This window comes from Phocoena sinus, chromosome 5 (genome assembly GCF_008692025.1).
Source record: "Phocoena sinus isolate mPhoSin1 chromosome 5, mPhoSin1.pri, whole genome shotgun sequence".
NCBI classification, from domain to species: domain Eukaryota; kingdom Metazoa; phylum Chordata; class Mammalia; order Artiodactyla; family Phocoenidae; genus Phocoena; species Phocoena sinus.
In genome coordinates, this window is record NC_045767.1 from 97786059 (window position 1) to 97808327 (window position 22269).

Here is a 22269-nt window from a genome sequence, read left to right on the forward strand (position 1 = left end):
TATATTTGTAAATAGGTCTGGTCCCTCTCGAGCTGAAGCATCTATGATTCTATTATTCTTATATGTAAATTAAAGATAAGAAAAGCTAAGAATCCTGCAGGGAGAAAGATCTGTGGAATGGGAAGGGGCCAAGGAGACCCCAAGCTGAGGCCAAGCCTTCCTCTCAGAGAAACCCGCAGGCCTCCCCCTGCTGGCCACCGGGAAGGGCGAGGATTTCCCCAGAAAATCCAAAGCCCTCAGGATCTGCCACATAAGGTTTGGGAATCTGTGTTCTCCTCAACTACCGTACTATTAAAGAAGGCAGGTGGTACTGGGACCTGCAGGAAATAAGCAAAATGTCTTGGAAAATTTTAATCATATAGGAATTTCCCAGGTTTCCAGTTCACGGGTTCCCATCTTTCGAGGTGTTTATTTTGGAAAATGGAAATCAGTGGCCCTGTTTCTTATTCATTGTTTAAAATAATGATTTCCTAAAAAGCATTTTATTATCTACCTCTCCCTTTACCACTGCAAAGAAACAGGAAGAAGAAGAATATATAAGCCGGAGTTCCATGTTCTTAAGTAGATAGGATTTAGACAATGTCCTTGAACTGTTTTCTGGGAGACCTGTGTCTTGTGAGTCCTGTGGGCTCCCCTGCACTCAGGATCTGCCGTGTGTGCAAAACAAAGACCAGAGTAAATGATGACTGGCCCAAGGTGACCTGTGGGAGGAAGTGGCTGTGGAGGCTTTAAACAGGGACCCAGTGGACTGAATCATCATTTTGACTGGAATTCTACCAAGTGGAACTCAAAAAGCTAGAAATTTCCAAAGGGAGGGATGGGGAAGATTCAAGGTCTAGTAGATTATGTTCAGTTGTAAAAATAAAGATTTATTTTTGCACCCCTGCACTTCATGGACTGCCATAACTATAAAACAGCAGAGGGGTTACGCATACTTTAGGAGAATTAATGTAAACAGGGCGCTTTGTTTCCATTTGGGGGATAGAAAAAGACAAGAAGCTCTTGTAAGAAAGAAGGCAAAAAATAAGGAGAATAATATTTATTGTGTTATATATGTGTCATTATGTGTACTTTACAGACAAGGAAAGTGAGGCTAAAAAATTCATTTACCTATAGCCACACGGAAGTGACCAAACTACAATTCAAAAATAGTGTATGTCCTTTCCCTACAAAAAGGAAGACAGAAATGTCAAAGATTCGTTCTGCCAGCCTCCCAATTTTCCCTCTCACAAAACTGAACCATTTCTTTCTTGCCCTCAGTGCTTCTTTTCACATTGCCCACAAGGTGGCAGCGTTTCTCCAACCACACAGTCGTCAGCAACTAAAGCTGGAGGAATCAGCTGATCTAGCTAGAAGTAGAAATCAGGGGACAACTAATACAAAACATATAAAAAGAGGAAAAGCTCCAAAATTGTGATGGTGTGCTAAAGGCATAAAGACTTTAAAACTCTACTTTCAAATTTAATAACTTCCAGCCTCTCCGTGTTTAAAAAAATTAATTCACAGCCGATTATTTTAGAGCTACCTTGTTCCACCACTTGATGGCGATAAAGACCCGTTTAACATCTAAAGCCCATTTTCTTTTTTGACAGTTCGTAATTCTGCACGCTACTGTACACAAAATAGACAAACAACAAGGGCCTACCGTACAGCACAGGGAACTATATGCAGTATCTTGTAATAACCTATAATGAAAAAGAATCTGAAAAAGGATATATATATGTATCTGAATCCCTTCACTGTATACCTGAAACTAACAACATTGTAAATTAACCATACTTCAATTAAATACATTTTTTAAAACTCCTATTGTTCCTGAAGTTATCAGTGGAGTTAAAAAAAAAGAAAGTTGGTAATTCAGTTCCAAAAGTTCAGCAGTCTGTGCCTTTATCCATAGTTCCCAGTCTCTTTCTGTTCAAGATGCTGTGAGTAGGTTGCCTGATCTTTCACAAGGCCCCCTTCCCTTCTGTCTGAGCTGTCTCTGGGAGCTAGCACAGGATTCTCAGACTCACACTTTCTCTGTGCTTGGTCTAATACACTTAGCAATTTTCCACCTCTAATCCGCATCCCTCCACAATTAACTAAGCCTTCTTGGCTTCCTCCTTCAAATTGTTTCTGAATTTCCAACTCCTTCCTGTCTGGCCCTATGCCATCCACACACCTAACTCCCATGACCCTCCATTACCATCATTCCACACAGCCTTAGACACCGACACTGTGTAATGCAGTTCCTAACTCGGTGTACCTAGTGGTGCAAGCAGCCCTCAGACAGCTCCTTGAAGCTGAGACCATGTCTCACGAAGGTGAGACCAGCTTTAAGCTTTCAGCAGAAAGCCTAGCGTGATGTCTGCACTCCATGTGGGTTTATTGAATGAACTGGTCATTGTGAAACTGCAATTTCCTTTGCTTCAGTGATGTTCATGATAAATTTCCCCAGAGGAGGCGCTCTGTCAGTACATCTGCTTTGACATGGGCCTTGCACTTGCCCTGGTGATCCATGAAGGTGATGATTGTAGGGGTGAGTCAATGTCACACGGGAGAAGGGGAGAATTTGTCCATGACGGGGGAGTACTGAGCAGTGTGCTGATCTGGAGGCCGTGACAGAAACCCTGGTGGGCTTCTACAGTGGTGGTGATCCCCCAGGCTGAAGCTTCATCCTTCTAGGATGGCCTGCTTCCAGGATCAACAGGCAACTTGAATGCAGTGTCAAGCCTTCTGTGGATTTTTTTTTTCCTTAGATGAGTTAAATTATACATCAAGATGCTATTGCTTTGGGCTTTTTAGCAATAATTTCTTGGCCGAACATTGAATGGAGAGGATTCAGGAAGCCACTCAGGAAATAAAGGAAAGGTTAGCAACTGGGACCTCTGAGGTGGGATGGGGAAAGCTGAAGAGGTGTCTTCTTCATAGCTCCTTAAGTATTTCAAGTTTGTTAAAGAAAGGAATTAATTAATAGGAGTTGTCCTTAGAGAAAGGAAGTAGTCTTCATGAAATCATGTCTATCTCTACTCTTTTTTCTTCTGTGACTGTAATTAAGGATGCTCTATTTTTCTTTTTCTTTTTCTTTTTTTTCATCTACCGTATTACCGCTCAGACTGCAACTTTGTGCCAAATGAGGCAATGACTTCTTGGCATTCAAATCATACACACGGGTGTTTGTAGACAGTTATCATATCATTAGTCACTGCCTAGTTAGACCTGCTTTCATGTTTCCACATAAATGAATCCCTCCTACTCCCTCAGTCATATCTGTCCTTACTCTCTGATCTTCTTCCAGTATTTCCATCTCTTCTGGGCCCCAGGGCACCTCACTGATGAGAGTTACCCAGAAGGAAACCAGAGTTACCCAGAAGGAAACCATGGTGTGTGGACTCGGGTTAACCCTTTTCATACCCTTTTCCAAAGTTGGAACCAGGAACAAAGAACCTTCATTATGGTGGCCACCTTACTTGTACAAAATGTCTAAACTGGTTTTAAAGTGCTTGACTATTTGCCAGCTGTACTCATAACAGAAAATTTGCAAGCGTACCTCTATAATACGTTATAATACATTTAATGTCTTTGTCCCCATAATGCTCAAACTTTATAACAGGGACAATAGCCTTTTGTAAAAGGGGATAGAGTGAGATTCAAGGAGAGCAGAGAAGATGGGATGGCGACCACAGGAAGAGGTCTTAACCTTGTGTGGGAAGAGACTGTCCTTGGAGAGCCCTGGCAAATAGTCACACTGGGTGCAGACACAAACCAGTTAAAAAGGGATGTGAGGAATAGATGGAGGAAGATGGAAGTTAGGTTGATGGTCCCCTGTTGACCTCAATTTTCTTGGTGAATCAGGAGGCAAGATGGTCAGCTAAGAGAGAATAGGACTGAGGATGGAAGGGGTTTTGAAAGTGAAGGCTGGGGGGGCAGGGAAGGGAAGGAGTGGGAGTTTGGGGTTAGCAGATGCAAGCTATTATATATAGAACAGATAAACAACAAGGTCCTACTGTACAGCACAGGGAACTATATTCAATGTCCTGTAATAAAGCGTAATGCAAAAGACCATTAAACATCATTTCTGTAAGAAAAGTGAAGGCTGGACTGACCACGGGAAGAGGGAATCATTGAGAGCCCGGCTAAATCTGGAAACCCTGACCGGGAAGCTTCAATCTGCACTCCCACAGTTTTCTTTTCCAGCCAATTATATCATCCATGATTGTTCATTCTGTTGAACATTCCTGATCCTGCCCTCTCTTCTCCATCCTAACTGCTGCTCTCTTGGTACAAGATTTCATCACTTTTCACCTGCACCTGATTGTTTCCCATCTCCCATCTCACACTGCCTGTCTTCCTTCTTTCTTGCAGCTGCCACAGTGACATCTCTCACCACCCAATCTGATCATGACTCCCTAGCTTAAAAGACATCCACGGCTCCCTTGGCCATGGGATGGAAACCATGTTCCTTTCCTCTGCATGTGATATTTTGGTAAATTGAAAAGTGGCAATGAAATTTTCCCTTCCCTGTGTGTATGCACCTTTGCAAACTGACTTTGCAGTTCTTCCCATCAAGAGATGGAGTCTATTTCTCCACTGCTTTAACTTGGGCTTGGGCGTGTGATTTGCTTTGGCTGATGGGACAAGAGCAAAGTTGACACATGCAGAGATTGAAAAAGCCCTCTCTTGCTTTCCTTTGAGACCTTTAGACATCCACGTGAGCAAGTCAGTGGATGACAGACCACATGGAGGGAGGGTCCAGGCATCCTAGACATTCCAGCCAAGGCCATCATCAACCCGCTAAACCCAGCTGACCACAGACACATAGACGAACCCAGCCTAGACCAGCAGAAGAACTGCCCAGCTCAGCTCACCCCAGATTTCCGACCCACGGGTTTGTGAGCCAAACCATTCAGTTTTCGGGTGGCTGAAGATTGGAATAGGGCCAGGGAAGTGAGGCACCCAGGGTGCAAAATGTAAGCAGGGCTCCACTCATATTTCCGTGACCCTGAATGTGAACCTCCTTACATTTTGTACCAAAGGTGCCTTACTCACTTCCCTCACCTCACCCTATAGTTCTGGTCCTGCGTAGTTGGTTACACAGCCATGGATAATGATAAAAGGATCTTCTCCATCTGGCTCCTGGAAGGTTTATTCTGACCAATCACAGTGCCCGTACCACGGCCACCAGTCCTTTAATCTCCCTGCTGTGTCCTGTGACATGTGTCCGGATAGCTGTGACTTATGACATATTGCCCTGTACTCCTGCTGACAGCTGCTGGGCACCAGTGTCAGGTACCTCCCCGAAGCTTTACAGCAAATTCAGAAGTCTGCTGATACAAAAAGTTCTGCTTGGACAAGGTTAGTGATGCTTATTTAGGCCAAGAGATTCTCAACCCTGGATTTTTGAACCAGGAAATTTTGAGAAAATCTGTCAGAGACCTAAAGTACTAATCCATTAACACCCGCCTGTGAGATCCCAAGGGCATCCTCGAATCTTGAATCGCCTTCCAGAATCAGCCTCCATCATGTGTCCATATACTGCAGTTCTGCTTAGACTTACTTGAGATCCCCGCCTCTCCTGAGCATGCTGGGATTTTTCCCCCTTGGCACCACAGAAGTCTAACCACACTATAGCTCTTTAGCCTGTTGTCCCTTATGTTCTATTTGCCGTTTATGTGGAGGAACACTGAGTCTATTTTTCTAAGCACACATCATTTTTTATACCTTCGCTCAACTTTTTCTTCTGCTAGAAGGCCCTCCCTTTCATGACTCTGAGAGAGGACTTTGTTGGTGTGCACCCAGATCCCTGGAACCATATGTGATCCTTTAACAATATCTGGCACCCTTCCTCTGACTTCTGCCTGCTCTGCAGCTAGTGGCTCCCTCCCGGCACCCAGGACCCTGAAGATGCCCTGCCTATTCCCGATATGCCTGGGAGTTTCATCCCCTCCCTCTGCTCGTCCATCATTGTAGCCCATTACCAGTGACAGACTGGTGTGGAAGTAGAGAAGCCCAGCTCTCTTACTCCAAGGAGGACAAACACCAAGGTGTCATTGACGATCCAGAGCTCGGGGTGAATCTGAGACTTCACGTGAAATGGCACTCTTGCTTAGCTTCTTCCCATCCTTATGATACAGCAAGTCCCCTGCATACGAACCTTCAATTGTGAACTTTTAAAGATGCAAACATGCGTTTGCATGCCCAATCACGTAAGTTCACGTGTCTGACATACAGACATTGTCCCATGCGTCCATCCCCTACAAGTGGTTGTGCTTTTGTGTAATTTGCTGTACAGTACTATATAGAGTACAGTAGTACAGTATCTTTATTTCAAGGCCCGGATGTCTGGAAGCAAGCTTAAAAGCAGCGGTGATGGGCTTCCCTGGTGGCGCAGTGGTTGAGAGTCCGCCTGCCGATGCAGGGGACACGGGTTCGTGCCCCGGTCCGGGAAGATCCCACATGTCGCGGAGTGGCTGGGCCCGTGAGCCATGGCCGCTGAGCCTGCGCATCCGGAGCCTGTGCTCCGCAACGGGAGAGGCCGCAACAGTGAGAGGCCCAAGTACCGCAAAAAAAAAAAAAAGCAGCGGTGATGTAGCTGGTACTGCTAAGAAGTGCCAGGAATTGGAGGCCCAGAGAAAGGACGAAGAGAGACAAGAGGAAGAAGGAACTGAAGAACCGAAGAGATTCACGACGCAGGGAATGGCGAGGGGATTTTCTTTATGTGAAGAGGCACCGTTAGTTTTTGAGGCACAGGACGGGAATGTAGACTTGTACATGAAGCCTGCAGCAGCCGTTCAGAATGCGTTCCAGTGCTCCCGTGTCATCTATGATGAGAATAAAAGAGCTACTACCCAGACATCTATGGGCCGTTTTTTCGAGAGGGTAGATAGAATAGAATCCAGCAAGGAACCAGAACCTGTGCCATCCACATCAGGCATGAGTGAAACTGCAGCTTGCCCTCCGTCTCCTATTGCTAAGGATCCCTCAGCTCTACCATCCCCCACCCCCTCTCCCTCCTCCAGTCGGTAACTCTTCTTGCCTGTTCACTCGATGCCAGCCCCTGGATGCCAGCTGTTGTACTTACTATTGTACTTTTCAAGGTATTGTACTATAAGAGCAAAAGTATTTTCTTTATTTTTTGTGTCTGTTTTTTATGTATTATTTGTGTGAAAAGTATTATAAACCTATTACAGTACAGTACTATATAGCTGATTGTGTTAGTTAGGTACCTAGGCTAACTTTGTTGGACTTAAAAACAAACTGGACTTATGAATGAGCTCTCAGAATAGAACTTGTTCGTACGTAGAAGACTTACTGTATCCTGAACTCCCTTACTGGCTTCTCCTGAGAACACTTCCCTTGCATGTATCCCCCTGCAAAATTCATACCTGTGCTTCTAAGTTATGCTTAATTATCACTTCTGTGAAGTGTCGCTGACCACCTAGGGAGAGAGAATCAATCACTCCTTCCCCTGTGCCACTGCTGACTTCTCCAGCAACTTCAAAGCTTGCATTTAAGCAAGTCCATGTTTACAAGTCAACGAACTGTCTCTCTTATTGGTCAGTGAGCACTTTGAAGGCAGGGGTATGGTTACATTACTATCCATGAGAATATCTCCTGTAACCATTAGGGACACAGGACATATTTGTTCATTAGAAAATTATTTCCATTGACTTGAAATCTTCCTTGTAATCTTCACTTTTGGACCCTTACTCTTCTCTTTTACACAATAGACTAAAACCTTCTGACAGTGGTTATTTCTCACCAGGTTTTCCCTTCAGGCTCAACAACTCTGGGTCCTGCCAAAGTCTCACCTGGCTTTGGTTCCTAAAACTTCACTATCCTTATCACTGTCTTCTTGGTGCTCCGGAGTTTATCAATATCCCTCTAAAAGCTTCAGAACTGAAAACAATAGGATGAAAAAATGTTAGGATGGAATAATACAGATATGGTTTAGCAACCCAGTTGGCCACAGACCTCTAGTCTTCCTCCATCTGGATGCGGGATTTTTCTTAGTGAGACTGAGATGGCTGCTAAAAGCACCTGTGTGATGTCACACTATTGGTCCAGTGGAGAGACAGGTCAATTTAAATCACTAGAGTCCTTTACATGAACTTTGTAAGACCCATCTTCTCCACTTGAATTTACAAGAGTGAGTTTGGAACCTAACAGTCTGTCAAGCTTCATCTGATTTGTTTGTATTATTGTTTTATGGCAGCAAAACAAAATGTTTTGAATATTGATGCCACATCGGTTTTGTGACCTTTTCAGTCTTCATGCTGGTCAGTGATAAAAATGAGGGCAGACCAGGACAGAGTGAGAATGCTGTCATTCCGTTCCAAACCTGTACCCAGGCTACACTGACACCCACCCACAGTCTGTGGGCACCATTGTTCAGCAAGCTCTGAATTCTGTGCTGTGAAAGGCCTGAATTTGTTCACCAATAGAATAAAATGAATACTTATCTGAAAACTTGGCAAAAATCAAGTGTTCTTATGACTTCAAAATTTTCCTAATCTATGGAGTGAAATTACAGAGCAATTAAGAACATGAATTTAGAGTCTGACACAGATACATCTGAGCTGTGGCGCTCAGTTTTTGTGACATTAAACAAGTTTCTAACATGTATATGCCACAGCTTCTCTACCCCTTCAGTAAGCATAAGAATGGTTTCTATTGCATAGGATAGCTGTAACTGAATGAGTTTATCTCTATCAAGAGTTTAACAGAGAACCTAACATACAGCAGTAAGTTCAATACACGTTATTACAAACTAATGGGCACATTGGGGAGGGGCTTGCTGCTTTAGGGGAAGCAATTCTGGTCACCAATTCAGCGTGTGGAGGGGGTTTTCCCACTCTTACCAAGCAATTCTCCAACACCAACTGGGGCTCCTACAATTCAGCTGAATTCTGAGTCGGATCCCACAGGCTAAGGGCACAGTCCTACAAGGCTGCCTGCCTCCCCCTCTTCAGATGCCAATCGCAAGTCCGGGCTGTCACCTGTATTTCTGACATGTTGGCTATATTTTGAAAATTCCCACAACCTTCTCCTTGGGTTTGATTAATTTGCTAGAGTGGCTCACAAAACTCAGAGACATATTTACTTACTAGACCACCAGTTTGTTATAAAAGGATATAACTTGGGAACAGCCAGATGGAAGAGATGCAAAGGGCAAGGTACAGGGAAAGGGCAGGGAGCTTCCATGCCCTCTTCGAGCACTCCACTCTTCCCGAATCTCCACGTCTTCACCAGCCCAGACGTTCTCTGAAGACCCTCTTTTGGGTTTTTATGGAGGATTTATTTCATAGGCATGATTGATCAAATCATTGGCCATTGGTGATTGAATCAACTTCTAGGCCCTCTCCCCTTCCCTGGGGTCAAGGGATGGGGGTGGGACTAAAAGATCCAACCCTTTGATCCCATGATTGGTTCATGGTTGATTCTCCGGGCAACCAGCACCCATCCTTACGTTTGGTCCAAAAGTCACCTCATTAATACAACAAAAGACGCCTTTATCACTCTCGTCACTTAGGAAATCCTAAGAGTTTAGGAGCTGTGTGCCAGAAACAGGGACAAAGACCAAATATGTAGTTCTTACTCTAAAGCACAGTATCACAGGGGAGGATCAGTCAGAAGGCCTCACTGAGAAGGAGACATCTGAGCCGAGCTGATGAAGAAGAGGGACTGAGCCATGGAGCTGTCTGGGGAAGACTGCTCCAGGCCAAGGGGATGCTTAGGACAAGTCTTAGTGTGTGTGAGGACTAACAAGGTGAGCGTGACTCGATCTGAATGAACAAGGGGGAAGATGGTGGGGGCGAGGCAGAGTTATGTCTTTCTTACAGGACCTCGGATTTCACTTTGAGTGAAATGTGAAAGCACTTTAGGAATGTGAATGATGGGATGGGTGGCATAAGGGGACCGTGCTCTAAACCAACCACCCTAGCTAGTATGTGGCATAGGGGCCATAGGAAGGCAAGGGTTTGGGACTGTTGCAATAATCCAGTAAAACATGATAGCAATCCAATAAAACATGATAGCATCTTGACGGGGGAAATGCTGGAAGTGGAGAGAAGTATTCAGTCTCTAGATGTATTTGACGGTGCCGTCTGCAGAACTATTGAAAGAGAGAGGGGTCCAGGGTGAGGCCAAGTGATTCGTTCTGAGCAACCCAGAAGATCGAATGGTATTTATTGAGTGGAACAATGAGAAGAGACACAGATTGGGGAAGTGTATCCATCAGGTTATGCTGTGGTAACAAACAGACCCCCAAGTTTCACTCGATTAACCCACAAAATTCTCTCTGTCACTCATAGTGCATGTCTACTGCCATGGCAGGGAGCTCTTCTCTGATTATTAATCTGGGGACCCAGGGGGACTGAGGCCCTAGGGACCCTAGTGAATTGTACTCTGGCTTCTCAAGCTCCTGCTGGGAAGTGAAGTCACTTCCCCTCACATTTAATCGGACAAAGCCACCACAGAGCTCTGCCTAACTTCAAAGGAGATGATGGGAAATGCAACCCTACCACATGTCTGGGAATCCGAGAGGTGAAAATATTTGGTGACTAGTACCAATGACTACCGCTGAAGAGAAAATCAGGAGGTTTTTTGTTTTTGGTTTTTGGACACACCATCCAAGTGGAGGTGTAGTGGACAAGTTTGAGGCCCAGGGGACAGTAAGGGGTGGACCCTAGGTTGTGGAACCAAGAGTTATATAATTCTAGGGGAAGTTTTTCTAAGTCAAAGAATTCAAGGGGGAGGGATAAATTAGGAGCTGGGAATTAATATATACACTACCAAATGTAAAATGGATGGCTAGTGGGAAGCTGCTTCATAGCACAGGGAGATCAGCTCGATGCTTTGTGACCACCTAGAGGGGTGGGATAGGGAGTGTGGGAGGGAGATGCAAGAGGGAGGGGATATAGGGGTATATGTATGAGTATAGCTGATACGCTTTGTTGTACAAGAGAAACTAACACAACATTGTAAAGGAATTATACTCCAATAAAGATATAAAAAAACAGTATGTGTCTCTCCCCCCCCTCAAAAAAAAACCCAGATACACAATACTATGTACAAAATAGATTAACAACAAGGACCTACCATATAGCACAGGGAACTATATTCAATATCTTACAATAATGTATAATGGAAAAGAATACGTATATGTGTATAACTGAATTACTTTACTGTATACCTGAAACTAACACAACACTGTAAATCAACTATACTTCAATTAAAAAAAAAAGACAAAGAATTCAAGACTCAATTCAAAATTAGGTACAGCATCTTAGAAGGGGTTGTACAAGTGAGAGGCCCTAAAGGTTAAGCTATGCAAGCTTCGAAGTGAATCCATCTCTGAGAAGAAGGCGTAGCACTGCAGATGGGGTGTCACCCGGTAACAGTCACCGGGTGACAGAGGGTTTTAAAGCAATGAGACCGAATGAAGTATGTAGTGATGATAAATAAAGGAGTCCCTGATCCCTGGGGTAATCCAGTGTTTTGAGATTAAGAAGCAGTCAGCAAAGGAAACTGAGAAGTAGCCAACGAGATAGATTTGATAACAAAAAAATTTTTTCTCTTTACATGGACTTTGTGCTTGCTCCCTTATACTCTGCTATTTATTTTTTATTACATCTCTTTTCTTGAACTACTGCAAAATGGAGAGTCCTAAATCATTTGACTTTTCACACCAGCATTCAAAAACCTGGGGTGGCCTCAGATCAATTCAGTTCAAAGAGAAATTCAGCATTGAACCAGCAGTATAAGGAGAAAGAATAGACTACAGGTCAAGAGAGGAAATCTTAACTTCTAGCCCTGTCACCAATTTATCAATTCACTAGCTCCGGGTCACATAAATCCTCTGGACCTTAGCATATGCATCTATAAAATGAGGGCTATATTATTTTCTCCAGAGTCCTTTATGACTCTGCCATTTCACCCACATATTCCATGTCACCATGGGTTGGAACTCAGGACTGGATCACATCAGTTTTCATGATATGTATTTAATAGCATTCACTGATTTGTGTAAACATTTCAAGTTCCCTATTCATTTTATGTTGATTAAGATTGATGCACTTGAAGGTAATAAATAAAGTATGGAACCTTAAAAGGATGTTTGGCAATAAAATGGAATGATTGTAGTTGCAGAGTTCAAGGTAAACTGTATTTACCTAATACCTTTATAAACCTCCTCTTTACTTGAGGGATTTAATTAACGGCAGACTCCAACTAACACATAATTTAATCATAAAAGAGACAGTTTTCTAGGGCTGCTGTAGCAAAGTACCACAAACTGAGTGGCTTAAACAGAAATGTACTTTCTCTGGGCTCTAGAGGCCAGAAGTCTGAGATACAGGTGTCAGCAGGGCTATGATCCCTCTGAAGACACAAGGGAAGGCCTCTCTTCTACCTTCTGGTGGTCCCTTGGCTAGTGGCAGTGTAACCCCATCTCTACATGATGTTCTCCCTGTGTATGTTTGTCTTCACATTTCCCCCTTTTGAAGGATACCAGTTGTATTGTTTTAGGGCCCACGCTAATAACCTCACTTTAACTTGATTACTTCTGAGAAGACCCTGTCTCCAAATACGGTCACATTCTGAAGTACTGAGACTAGGAGTTGCACGTAGGTACCAATTCTAGGTGCCAGGATTCCAACACATCTTTTTAGGGGGGAAACAATTTGGCCCATAACACAAACGACTGCTGTCCCCAGCCTCAGTTCCTCTTCATCCTCAAGGACATCCACACTGTGAGTCTTCTCCCAGGGCTTTTATCTCTGCCTTCTTAACAGTTTATGAATCTATTTCCTCCTCTCTATCTTCCCTGTTTCACCTCAGACCCTCCTAACTTATTGTCTGGTCTAAGACAAGGATTTCCTATCCAGTTCCTCTACGTTATTCTTTTTTTCTTTTTCTTTTTTTTTTGCGGAACGCGGGCCTCTCACTGCTGTGGCCTCTCCCGTTGCGGAGCACAGGCTCCGGACGCGCAGGCTCAGCGGCCATGGATCACGGGCCCAGCCGCTCCGCGGAATGGGGGGTCTTCCCGGACCAGGGCATGAACCCGTGTCCCCTGCATCGGCAGGCAGACCCCCAACCACTGCGCCACCAGGGAAGCCCCTCTACGTTATTCTTATGATCACCCCTACTGCAGCCCCAATTCTCCATCCTCCCCACTGCCTCCCCTCCCCACTCCCTCCCCTCAGCACCAATTCATCCTCTGCTGAGCAGCCAGTGTTTTCTTGCTAAAATTCACCTCTGACCTTGTCACCTCACTGCTAAAATCCCTCAGTGGTTTCACATAGACCTTTGGCTATAGTGCAATTTCTCAGCACAGATCTCCAACCTCTCCTCTAGATCCTGACTACGTCTCAAGCCTCAGCTTGAACCCTAACTCAGCCGTAACAAACACGAGGTGGTTCTTTGAATAGTGTATTTTGTTTGTGCCCTATAGGAAAGCTGCTCCCTGCATATCAAGAGTCTCTGTGTCGGGCTTCCCTGGCGGCACAGTGGTTGAGAGTCCGCCTGCCGGTGCAGGGGACACGGGTTTGTGCCCCGGTCCGGGAGGATCCCACATGCCACGGAGCGGCTGGGCCCGTGAGCCATGGCCGCTGAACCTGCGCGTCCGGAGCCTGTGCTCCGCAATGGGAGAGGCCACAACAGTGAGAGACCCGCGTACCGCAAAAAAAAAAAAAAAAAAAAAAAAAAAAAAGAGTCTCTGTGTCAAGTGGGAAAAGGTACCCTATCCGGGAGGATGAATTACAATGAAGTCCCCCTTCCTCCTGTTGGAGGCAGCCTCCGTATATGTTCATACGCAGCTTGGGGCTGGATTTCAGTGCCCACTCCTCCTCTACTCCAGCACAGAACTAAATAATATAACCATGTATGGCTTCCCAGCCCTGTACACACATGCAGTAGGAATTCCCCAGGCAAACATTCATAAGATCTCAGGTTTGCATCTGCCAGGAAAAGCTCTCTGATCTCCCAAGCCGATTAGCTAAAGAATAGAGGATTCTGTGGGAACATCAAGGCAGGACGGACTCCCAACACCTGTTGCGCTGCAAGGTGGTTTCCTCAGCGGAAGGTGAGCTCCTTCAACATAGGCGCTGGGTCTTAGTCACACCCCACTATGTCAGTACTCAGCATGGTGTGTAGCATACTCGGTACATCTCAGATGAGATTTTTCCATTTTTTTCTTGACAAGTAGAGAATCTGTGAATTCAAAAGTGCTGGAATAGCTGAAAACACCACAAGTTGCTGATGGTGTGAACCTGGGCAAAGTCCCACGCAGGCTGGCCTGCTCTGGAGGGAAGCTGCTTAGTGCCAGGGAGTCGTCCTAGATGGTGGTTCTGGTCCCAAGCCATTCACCAAGCAGCTTGATGGCTAGAGGAATCAATCCCTTGTTAAAACCTTTAAAGCTCTTCTATTTTGTGGTTTTATAAGGTTCTCTTGTCCACATTTCTCCCCTCGCTGCCTAAATTTAAAAATTTTTCTCTACTATATGCCCTAAAACTCCACCAGCTAGAAAGTGAACATGAAATGATTCTCAGTCAATCACACAATCATATGAGTTAGATTGATAAATTTAAACCTTCAAATTGCTAGTTTAAATCAACAGTCCCGGAAGAAATGTACATCTTGATTTGGAGAGAGGAGTGAGGGGAAGCTCCAGGGCACAGACCATGTGAAGGTAGAAGGATGGGAGCTGGGACTGTGCCAGCCTTACTGGGAAGAGTGTTGTCTGTTATTGACAAGGCTGAGTTTCCTCCATTCATCCCCTATCATCTAGGGCACATGACTGCTGACCTCCTGGGGCCCAGGCCCATTCCAAGCAAGGATAATTGATAGGACTCTTTGTTAAGGCAAAGAAAAGAGACCCTATAGATACTACAGCACCTGGGAATTGTGCTGAAAGAGGTGGCCAATCCTGGTGGTAATAAAACTCTCTTCCTTCATGCCTTCCATGAGGGCAGAGTAAAACTCCCCTCAGGTTCTTTCCAGATTGACAGAGGACTGGCTGAAAAATTAACACGAGAAAAACCAAGCACTGTTTGTATCATACTCTGAACTCTCTGAATAGAGGAAGTTCTATTTGTAAGATTATCTTGGTAATAGACCTGCACCCCCATCTCCTTATAAAATTTAAGGGCAGAGCTAAGGGATCCCATCGCAGCAGGGCTGGATTTATCTGTAAGCCAAGAGAATACTCTGAAGGAAAAAAAAGCATTTTACAAATCCTGAGCCTCTGTGGGGACACCTAAGAATCCTGTGGGTTAGCCTTATTTCTCATCTAAGTTTAAACTGGCTGAGAAAGCGAGCCCCCCGCTAGCTCTTCTCTGCCCTACCCAAAGGCCTTGATCATTTTTGAATACGTGGAGAAGGGCTGGTGATGCCTATTATTTTCCAGAATTTTATGAACTTTATTTTATGGAGTCGGTTCAGGAAAGTACTGTAATTAAAAATAATCCTCTGGGACTTCGCTGGTGGCACAGTGGTTAAGAATCTGCCTGCCAATGCCGGGGACACGGGTTTGAGCCCTGGTCCAGGAAGATCCCATGTTGCCACGGAGCAACTAAACCCGTGCGCCACAACTACTGAGCCTGCGCACCACAACTACTGAAGCCTGCGGCCCCAGAGCCCATGCTCCACAACAAGAGAAGCCAATGAGAAGAAGCCTGCACTCCACAATGAATAGTAGCCGCCACTCGCTGCAACTAGAGAAAGCCCGTGCGCAGCAACAAAGACCCGACACAGCCAAAAATAAATTAATTAATTAAAAAAAAAATCCTCCTAGTTATCTAGTTCTATTCATTTACCTAATACCTATTTTAACAGCTAATAGTTTGTAGTTTCCCAAGAGAACAGAATTTCTTACTTCATTGTTTTCTTATTAGATCTTAAATGTTGAGTATTACAGAAGCTTCCAGCACTGCTAATGTCACACCTCTTCTTAAACTCCCACTTGCCAAAGATTTTTTATTTACATATCCCTCTACAGTTTTCTCCCTCTTCTGAGTTGTTTGCCTTTTTCTTCTCTGATCTTTTCTCTTTTGGGGAGGTCTTCCTGGATTAGAATTCATGGAGCATTTGTAGCCCAAGGAAAGAAGGTATCCATCCTCACAAGACTGATCCATGCCCTTGCTGGTTTCCCTCCATGTAGGACTTCCCGTAAAAGGTATGTCAAATTCAGGAGTTTACCACTGTCTGGACAGTCTTCAGAGAAGGTCCCCAATCATTTTCAAAAAAAGGAAATTTGACAAAATGCAGAAGGGGACTCTGATCATCACGTGTCTGGGTCTTGATATTTTAAGCCAAATAGTGATTCATCTGTGAATGACTAGGTGTGAACAGGCACTTTATATATGATTTTATCTACATAAACCAGCATAATTGCAAGAGCTGCCATGGCAAAGATGTGTTCTACACAACAAAGTATTTTTGTAGTCTTTGGAAGCTGTGCTTTCTTCATCTAGCACCTTTGAAATCATACAACTGGTTTTGCACAGAGGGTATTTTCTGGTTTCTGGTCTGGGTAGCAATCTCTCTTTACTATAAAGAACTCTATCCAGTGTGTGGCACGGGATTGGAGGGGGTAGCTGAGCCTTTATCGCTTCTTTGTCTCCAATCAAATAGCAATTAGCCTCTTATCCCTTCCCTCTTCAAACACAACAAACAAAACACAAAATTGCCGGGCAGGAGGAAGGGAAGTTTGAAGCACAAATGCAGGATGCTGTTATTTACTTGCTAATTCACCTTTCTGTCCAGCAATCTGAGAAAGTGCTTTCCCAAACCACAGACTCTCAGATCCGGACCGGCCAGTCCTCGTCAATTAGTCCAGACCCATTACTTCCTGATGAGGACACTGAGGTCTAAAAGGCGGGGAGACTTCCCCCAAAGCCCCAGAAATCTAGGGAGGGTGAGGTTTAGCACACAATCCTCCCATTCTTTATCTAATACCCTTACAGAGTGTATTTCAGATTTATCCCATGACCTTAAACAGTCAGTTCCAGTTTTTCTTTTAATGATGGATTTTTATATTGGTTTTTGTTTTTTTTTCCCCTTGCGGCACGCGGGCCTCCCACCGCCGTGGCGCCCCCCACCACCGCGGAGCACAGGCTCCGGACGCGCAGGCTCAGTGGCCATGGCTCACGCGTCCAGATGCTCCGCGGCACGCGGGATCCCCCCGGATCGCAGGGCACAAACCCGCGTCCTCCGCATCGGCAGGAGGACTCTCAACCACTGCACCACCAGGGAAGCCCCCAGTTTTTCTTTTAATGATGGATTTTAATATTGTTTTTAAAGATGGAGTTCTTGTCATGATTATTAGCTGTATACTAATAAACACAGAGGTGTGTTAATCTAATTACTAATCATAATAAAAACAAAGCCCTCAGTGCTTTGGATTTCCTTTGCTGATCTCTGAGGATAGTACCACCCATGAGAATGGATCAGAATCACTTGAATTTACGCTCATTTCCAAAGTCCAGGTATTGTAGGGGGACGAGATTTATTCAACTCCAATAAAGCAAAAACCTGTGAAGCTCCAATACCAAGACCGATAACCGGCTTGCTCATGGGTTCAGCATATATGTACTGAACACACATGAACTCCCCACATGGCTCACCTGCACTTACGAGGATCCATAATCACATTGCAAAAAAATGAACAATGTCTATGGTCCTCCAGCTGCTGTGTCTCAGCCAAGTTAACAACACACTCTGTTGAACTGACTTTCCCACAGTGATTCATCCAGAGAAAGATGATTTCACGCTAACTTTCATTTTCTCCAAGCAGCGTAGGTGGAAAGAGGGAAAGAAAGCAAACTTGGTTTCATGGTAGAAAACCCAATGGTTTGGCACTCTTCAAGGAACACATAATTTTCTTGCTTATTCTGAGAAATATTAGTTTCCTTCTTTAATTCTCTAAATTGTGTTCCATAAACCATTACCTAGAAGTCCTAAAATGTTGGATGCTGTGCACGTTTAAACTTAAGTATGCTAACAACTAACTATTCTAAGACACCTGCCTCGTGCCGCCTAGAATGTGAGTACACATAGGGATGTTTCATTTCTTATTAGATCGAATCTCAGAGAAATGAAGCAGGGTTTTAGCCTTGTGGAGTGGGGTTTAAGCTTGTTGAAGGCTGCTAGCACTAAAGAGGGAATTGGCTACCTGGGAATTTCCTCATTGCATTAAGTAAAGAAAAAAAAATGCATCCTTTAAGACGAGTTGATGCTTAAGTACAGAATTAAGGCATATTTTGAATTAGGGTCTATTTTGCACGGAGCTGGCCTCATTTGCTAGTTTTGAATGACAGGTCCTTAATCTTCAAGGTTTGGATACATACACCTCAAACCACAACATCTCTTCTGTTAGCCTTGTGTAGAGTCAAGTGATCTTGATTACATGAAGCAGAGAACTGAGGCAATTATCTAACCATTCAAACCCAGAAAATAATTTTGGCTTAACTTATCCAGGAAGTGCCCCAATTTTCTATTAAAACTCTGGAATCCCAGGTCTGACAAAAGTCTTTCCTTTTAAAATGTCTTAAGGGTAAAGTTAATAGAGAGACCATCAGAATCTCTGAGTTTGATATGTTTAGTTAGTTTCCGGGTCACTAAGCACATTTTTCTCCAGGAAGCAAATTCAGGAATTCCTTTGTACCCTTAGCTCCAAAAACTATTTAGCTTAACACTCTTTTCTATCCTTGGTTGTGTGCTCTCCATCAGCATATCAAGACACGTTTGGAATAGAGGCAGAGGCTTTTGTTGAGACGGGCCACAGGGTAAACAGAATGCACCAAAGTGGAAGGCAGAGCATGTCAGTCATCTACAGTTGAACATTCCTGTGTAGTTTAGCAACTCACCTTCCAGTGCTGGGCTGCGCTTTCTTGGGATTCTAAGTGCAGGAGGCAGATGGGCAGCAGTTGGAAAAAGAAAGTACAGAGAGAAGCAGAAGTGTGCTAAAGGTACAGGACGGGTGAGGAAATGGCAGGGGTGTCAGAGCCGGGTCCAGTGGAGAGGGAAAGCTGACAACCTTCAAAGACAGAGGCAAGTCAACCCTTTTCCAATGATTTTCTTTGTTAGATGAAAGGTGGGCCACAGCTGGGGAACTCGGGCCTGTGTCCCCAGACAAGGGACACTTCAAATTGTGAAAGGAGCTCTCTGCCTTCCCCACCCAACCCAGCTTGTTGTGAGGCTCCCTCTGGCCTCAGCTCAGAGCCTGCTGCTTAGGAATTCAGGGCGTACCTGGACAGAACTCTACCTGAATCTACATCTAGGGGCTGACATCACACGATGCTGCTTATGCTTGTGTTTACCCAGGCTTCCACCCGGCCACAGAAATGATCTACGCACCTAGACCCAAACCCACAGACGGTGCACAGAGGAGAATGGTGACTGATTTCCACAGATAGGTTAGTACCTGGTTTAAACCACTGGCTTATCTGGACATGAAAACAAGAGACAGGTATGAGAATGGTAACTCTTTCTGTGAAGACTTTTTGTTTAAATAGCCTTAGAATCTCTAAGAATCCCTAATTTGTTAAGTCTAATACCACTTTAGGAAAATATTTCTCAGTAGCCACATTTATGTATCTAATGCCTTAATAGAGACCTTAGAGCATTTTTGCAAACTCATTGTAATGCTCAGAACAACCACTTAGAGAGTAGAGGTCAGCAAACTTTCTTTCTGTAAAGGGCAGAGAGTAAATATCTGAGGCTTCGTGGGCCATCCAGTCTCTGCTGCAACTACAAGACTCTGATTTGTAGCAGAAAGCAGCCATGAGAAAGTGCGTAAGCAAATGAATGTGTCTGTGTTCCAAACACTTCATTTATGGACGTGGAAATTTGCATTTCATGTAATTTTCACGTATCAAGAAATACTCTTCTTTCCATTTTTTTTCAACAATTGTCACCTTGTGGCTCAAACAAAAGGGGTAGACTTGGCCAGCAGCCCATCACTTGAAGACCCCCAGACACAGAAGGCTGAAAGGTGGACATTGTTGCTGTCATGGCAACACATGCAAGGTGCAGAGTTCAGGGAAAGGCAAGGCAGCAGTGCTGCAGGGAGCCTCGCTCCGAGGGTTCCAGGACCAGCAGCATCAGCATTGCCTGGGTCCCACCCCAGACCTACAGAATCCACATCTGCAGGTCAGCGAGATCCCCAGGTTCTTTGCAAGCTTGAAGGTTATACTGAAGTCTCAGAAGGCTTGGCAGTGTGATCTCAAGGCTGGGCTCTGGAATTAAAGGTCTAGTTCAAATCTTTGTGTCTCTCATTAGTTATACAGCCGCGGACAAATTATTATTAATATGCCTGTTTCCACGCCTAAAAAGCGAAGATGACGATCCATGGCGAACACTTAGAAGTGCCTGGCAAGTGATGCTTATTAACTGTTTACTATGATTGAGTTTCAAAATATCAAAGGCCCACGCACATACTCCTAAAGGCCACTTCCCCAAGGACAGACACATTTTCAGCCGGTCACTTGAGTTGAACAGCTGAGACTGCAGCTCCCCCAATACCCCCCACCGATCCCATCCATTAAAGAAAACAAAGACACCACAACTCCTGGCCGCAGAGTGTCAAATATATTGATGGTTGTAAAGGGACAGCTTGGAGACATTTTAGGTCCGCTGAGATGGCGTGCAGCATACAGACATGCTCTGTTTTTCTGAAACCATGTCATTAAGTTTGCAAATACATCTCTGTTTTGAACATGATGTCTTTTTTTTTTCATTAGCACAGTTTACTACTACAGTTTCTCCTAGAGTAAATAAATATAATGGCTGTTTGCAGAGCCACTACAGATTTATTTAGATGTTTAACAAGGTGAACTATTTCACAATTAGTTCGACCTCTGAGTCAACAGCAAGATGTTTTTCATTTGTTTTGTTCACTGCTCTAGTGGGCGGGGGTTATCTTTTCCAATCTGTTCTCTGTTCACATGTTTAGTCGCCAACAGACTGTGAAAGGTGGTAGTGAAAAATAAGTCTGTTTAAAAAATTAAACTGTAATTAGGCCATGGGTTTTTTCCCAAGACACTTAAAGTCAGATAATTTAAATTTACAAGAGGAAAAAAAAATAGGCATCATGGAAAACTAAGTAACAAAAACACTACTGAAAAACACATCTGTAGAACACAGTGGTCAGTTGTAAACAGCTCAGAAGGGTAAAGAGAACAGAAGGTCCTTCTAGAATGTTACACAGTCCAATGACAAACTCTGCTTTTTTTTCTAGTGGCTATTTTCCTACCACAGTGTTAGCTTCATTATTATATTAAATAACTTATATGGGTAAAAAGGAGTTTGCTAACCAGCAGCCAACTCAAAACCTTGTAGGAAGAGGGAGGAGGGGAATTCACAACACAGCCCGAGCTCAGGGAAACAAAGTCCGCAGTTGGCATCCAGCCAGCCTGACCCCTCCCGGCAATACCACTGAGCTGCAGTTTGGGATCTAAATGGAGGGCTTGCTTCCCCTCCCTCTTCTCCCTTTTTCTTTTAAGTTAACAAAGAAACATGGGCTTCCTAAGAGCCAGCACTCAGCTGGGCAAGTCCCATTAGCAGCAAATGTTGAACCAAATTAAAACACACACACACACACAAAAGAAAGCTCCATCCAGATGCAGAGCTGTGATTCACATGGAAATTCCAGGAGATGAATCATTGCAGAGCTGGGATCTTTAGAGGATTCGTCCCCAAGTGTCCTCAGTGAACATTACAGTCTCACAAAATTTGAGTCAGTCTGTCAGCTGTGGGGAATAAGGTCCCCGTCTGCTCTTGAGGGAGCGTGCTTGCAGGGACTTCATGATTTTTTGTGGCACTAGATGCCCGAAAACAAAGGCCAGCCCCTCGATGATCTGCTTGAACGCAGCAGCAGCTAGCAGCAGCCAGCATCCCGTGTGTTAAACTCTGCCCAGGAGGCTGGACCTGAGTAATAAAGAAGATAAGATAAGAAGGAAGGTGGCAAATGATCTGAATGAGGATGAAAATCCTCACCTAATACTAGTTTCATCTTTCCCATGTTTGACGTTTGATTTTACATAGTTTAAAGTAAGTCAGACAAAGACAAACATCATATGGTATCACTTGTATGTGGAATCTAAAAAAATGATACAAATGGACTGATTTACAAAACAGAAACAGACTCACAGACGTAGAAAACAAACTTATGGTTACCAAAGAGGAAAGGTGGGGGGAAGGATAAATTAGGATTTCGGGAATAACATATACACACTACTATATATAAAGTAGATAAACAACAAAGAACTATACTCAATATTTTGTAATAAC

The 22269-nt window shown here is 44.2% G+C and overlaps 1 protein-coding gene across 3 annotated transcripts in view; it reads right to left on the minus strand.

Moving 5' to 3' along the window:
- Positions 1-20546: 20546 nt before the first annotated feature.
- RASGEF1B (RasGEF domain family member 1B) overlaps positions 20547-22269 on the minus strand; it is a 34381-nt gene continuing 32658 nt past the window's right edge. For all 3 annotated transcript variants that reach the window (XM_032633457.1, XM_032633459.1, XM_032633460.1), the window contains one exon: positions 20547-21906. In XM_032633457.1, coding sequence (XP_032489348.1) covers positions 21882-21906 — 25 coding nt within the window. In that variant the 3' untranslated portion in view covers positions 20547-21881. The remainder of the gene's footprint in view (positions 21907-22269) is intronic.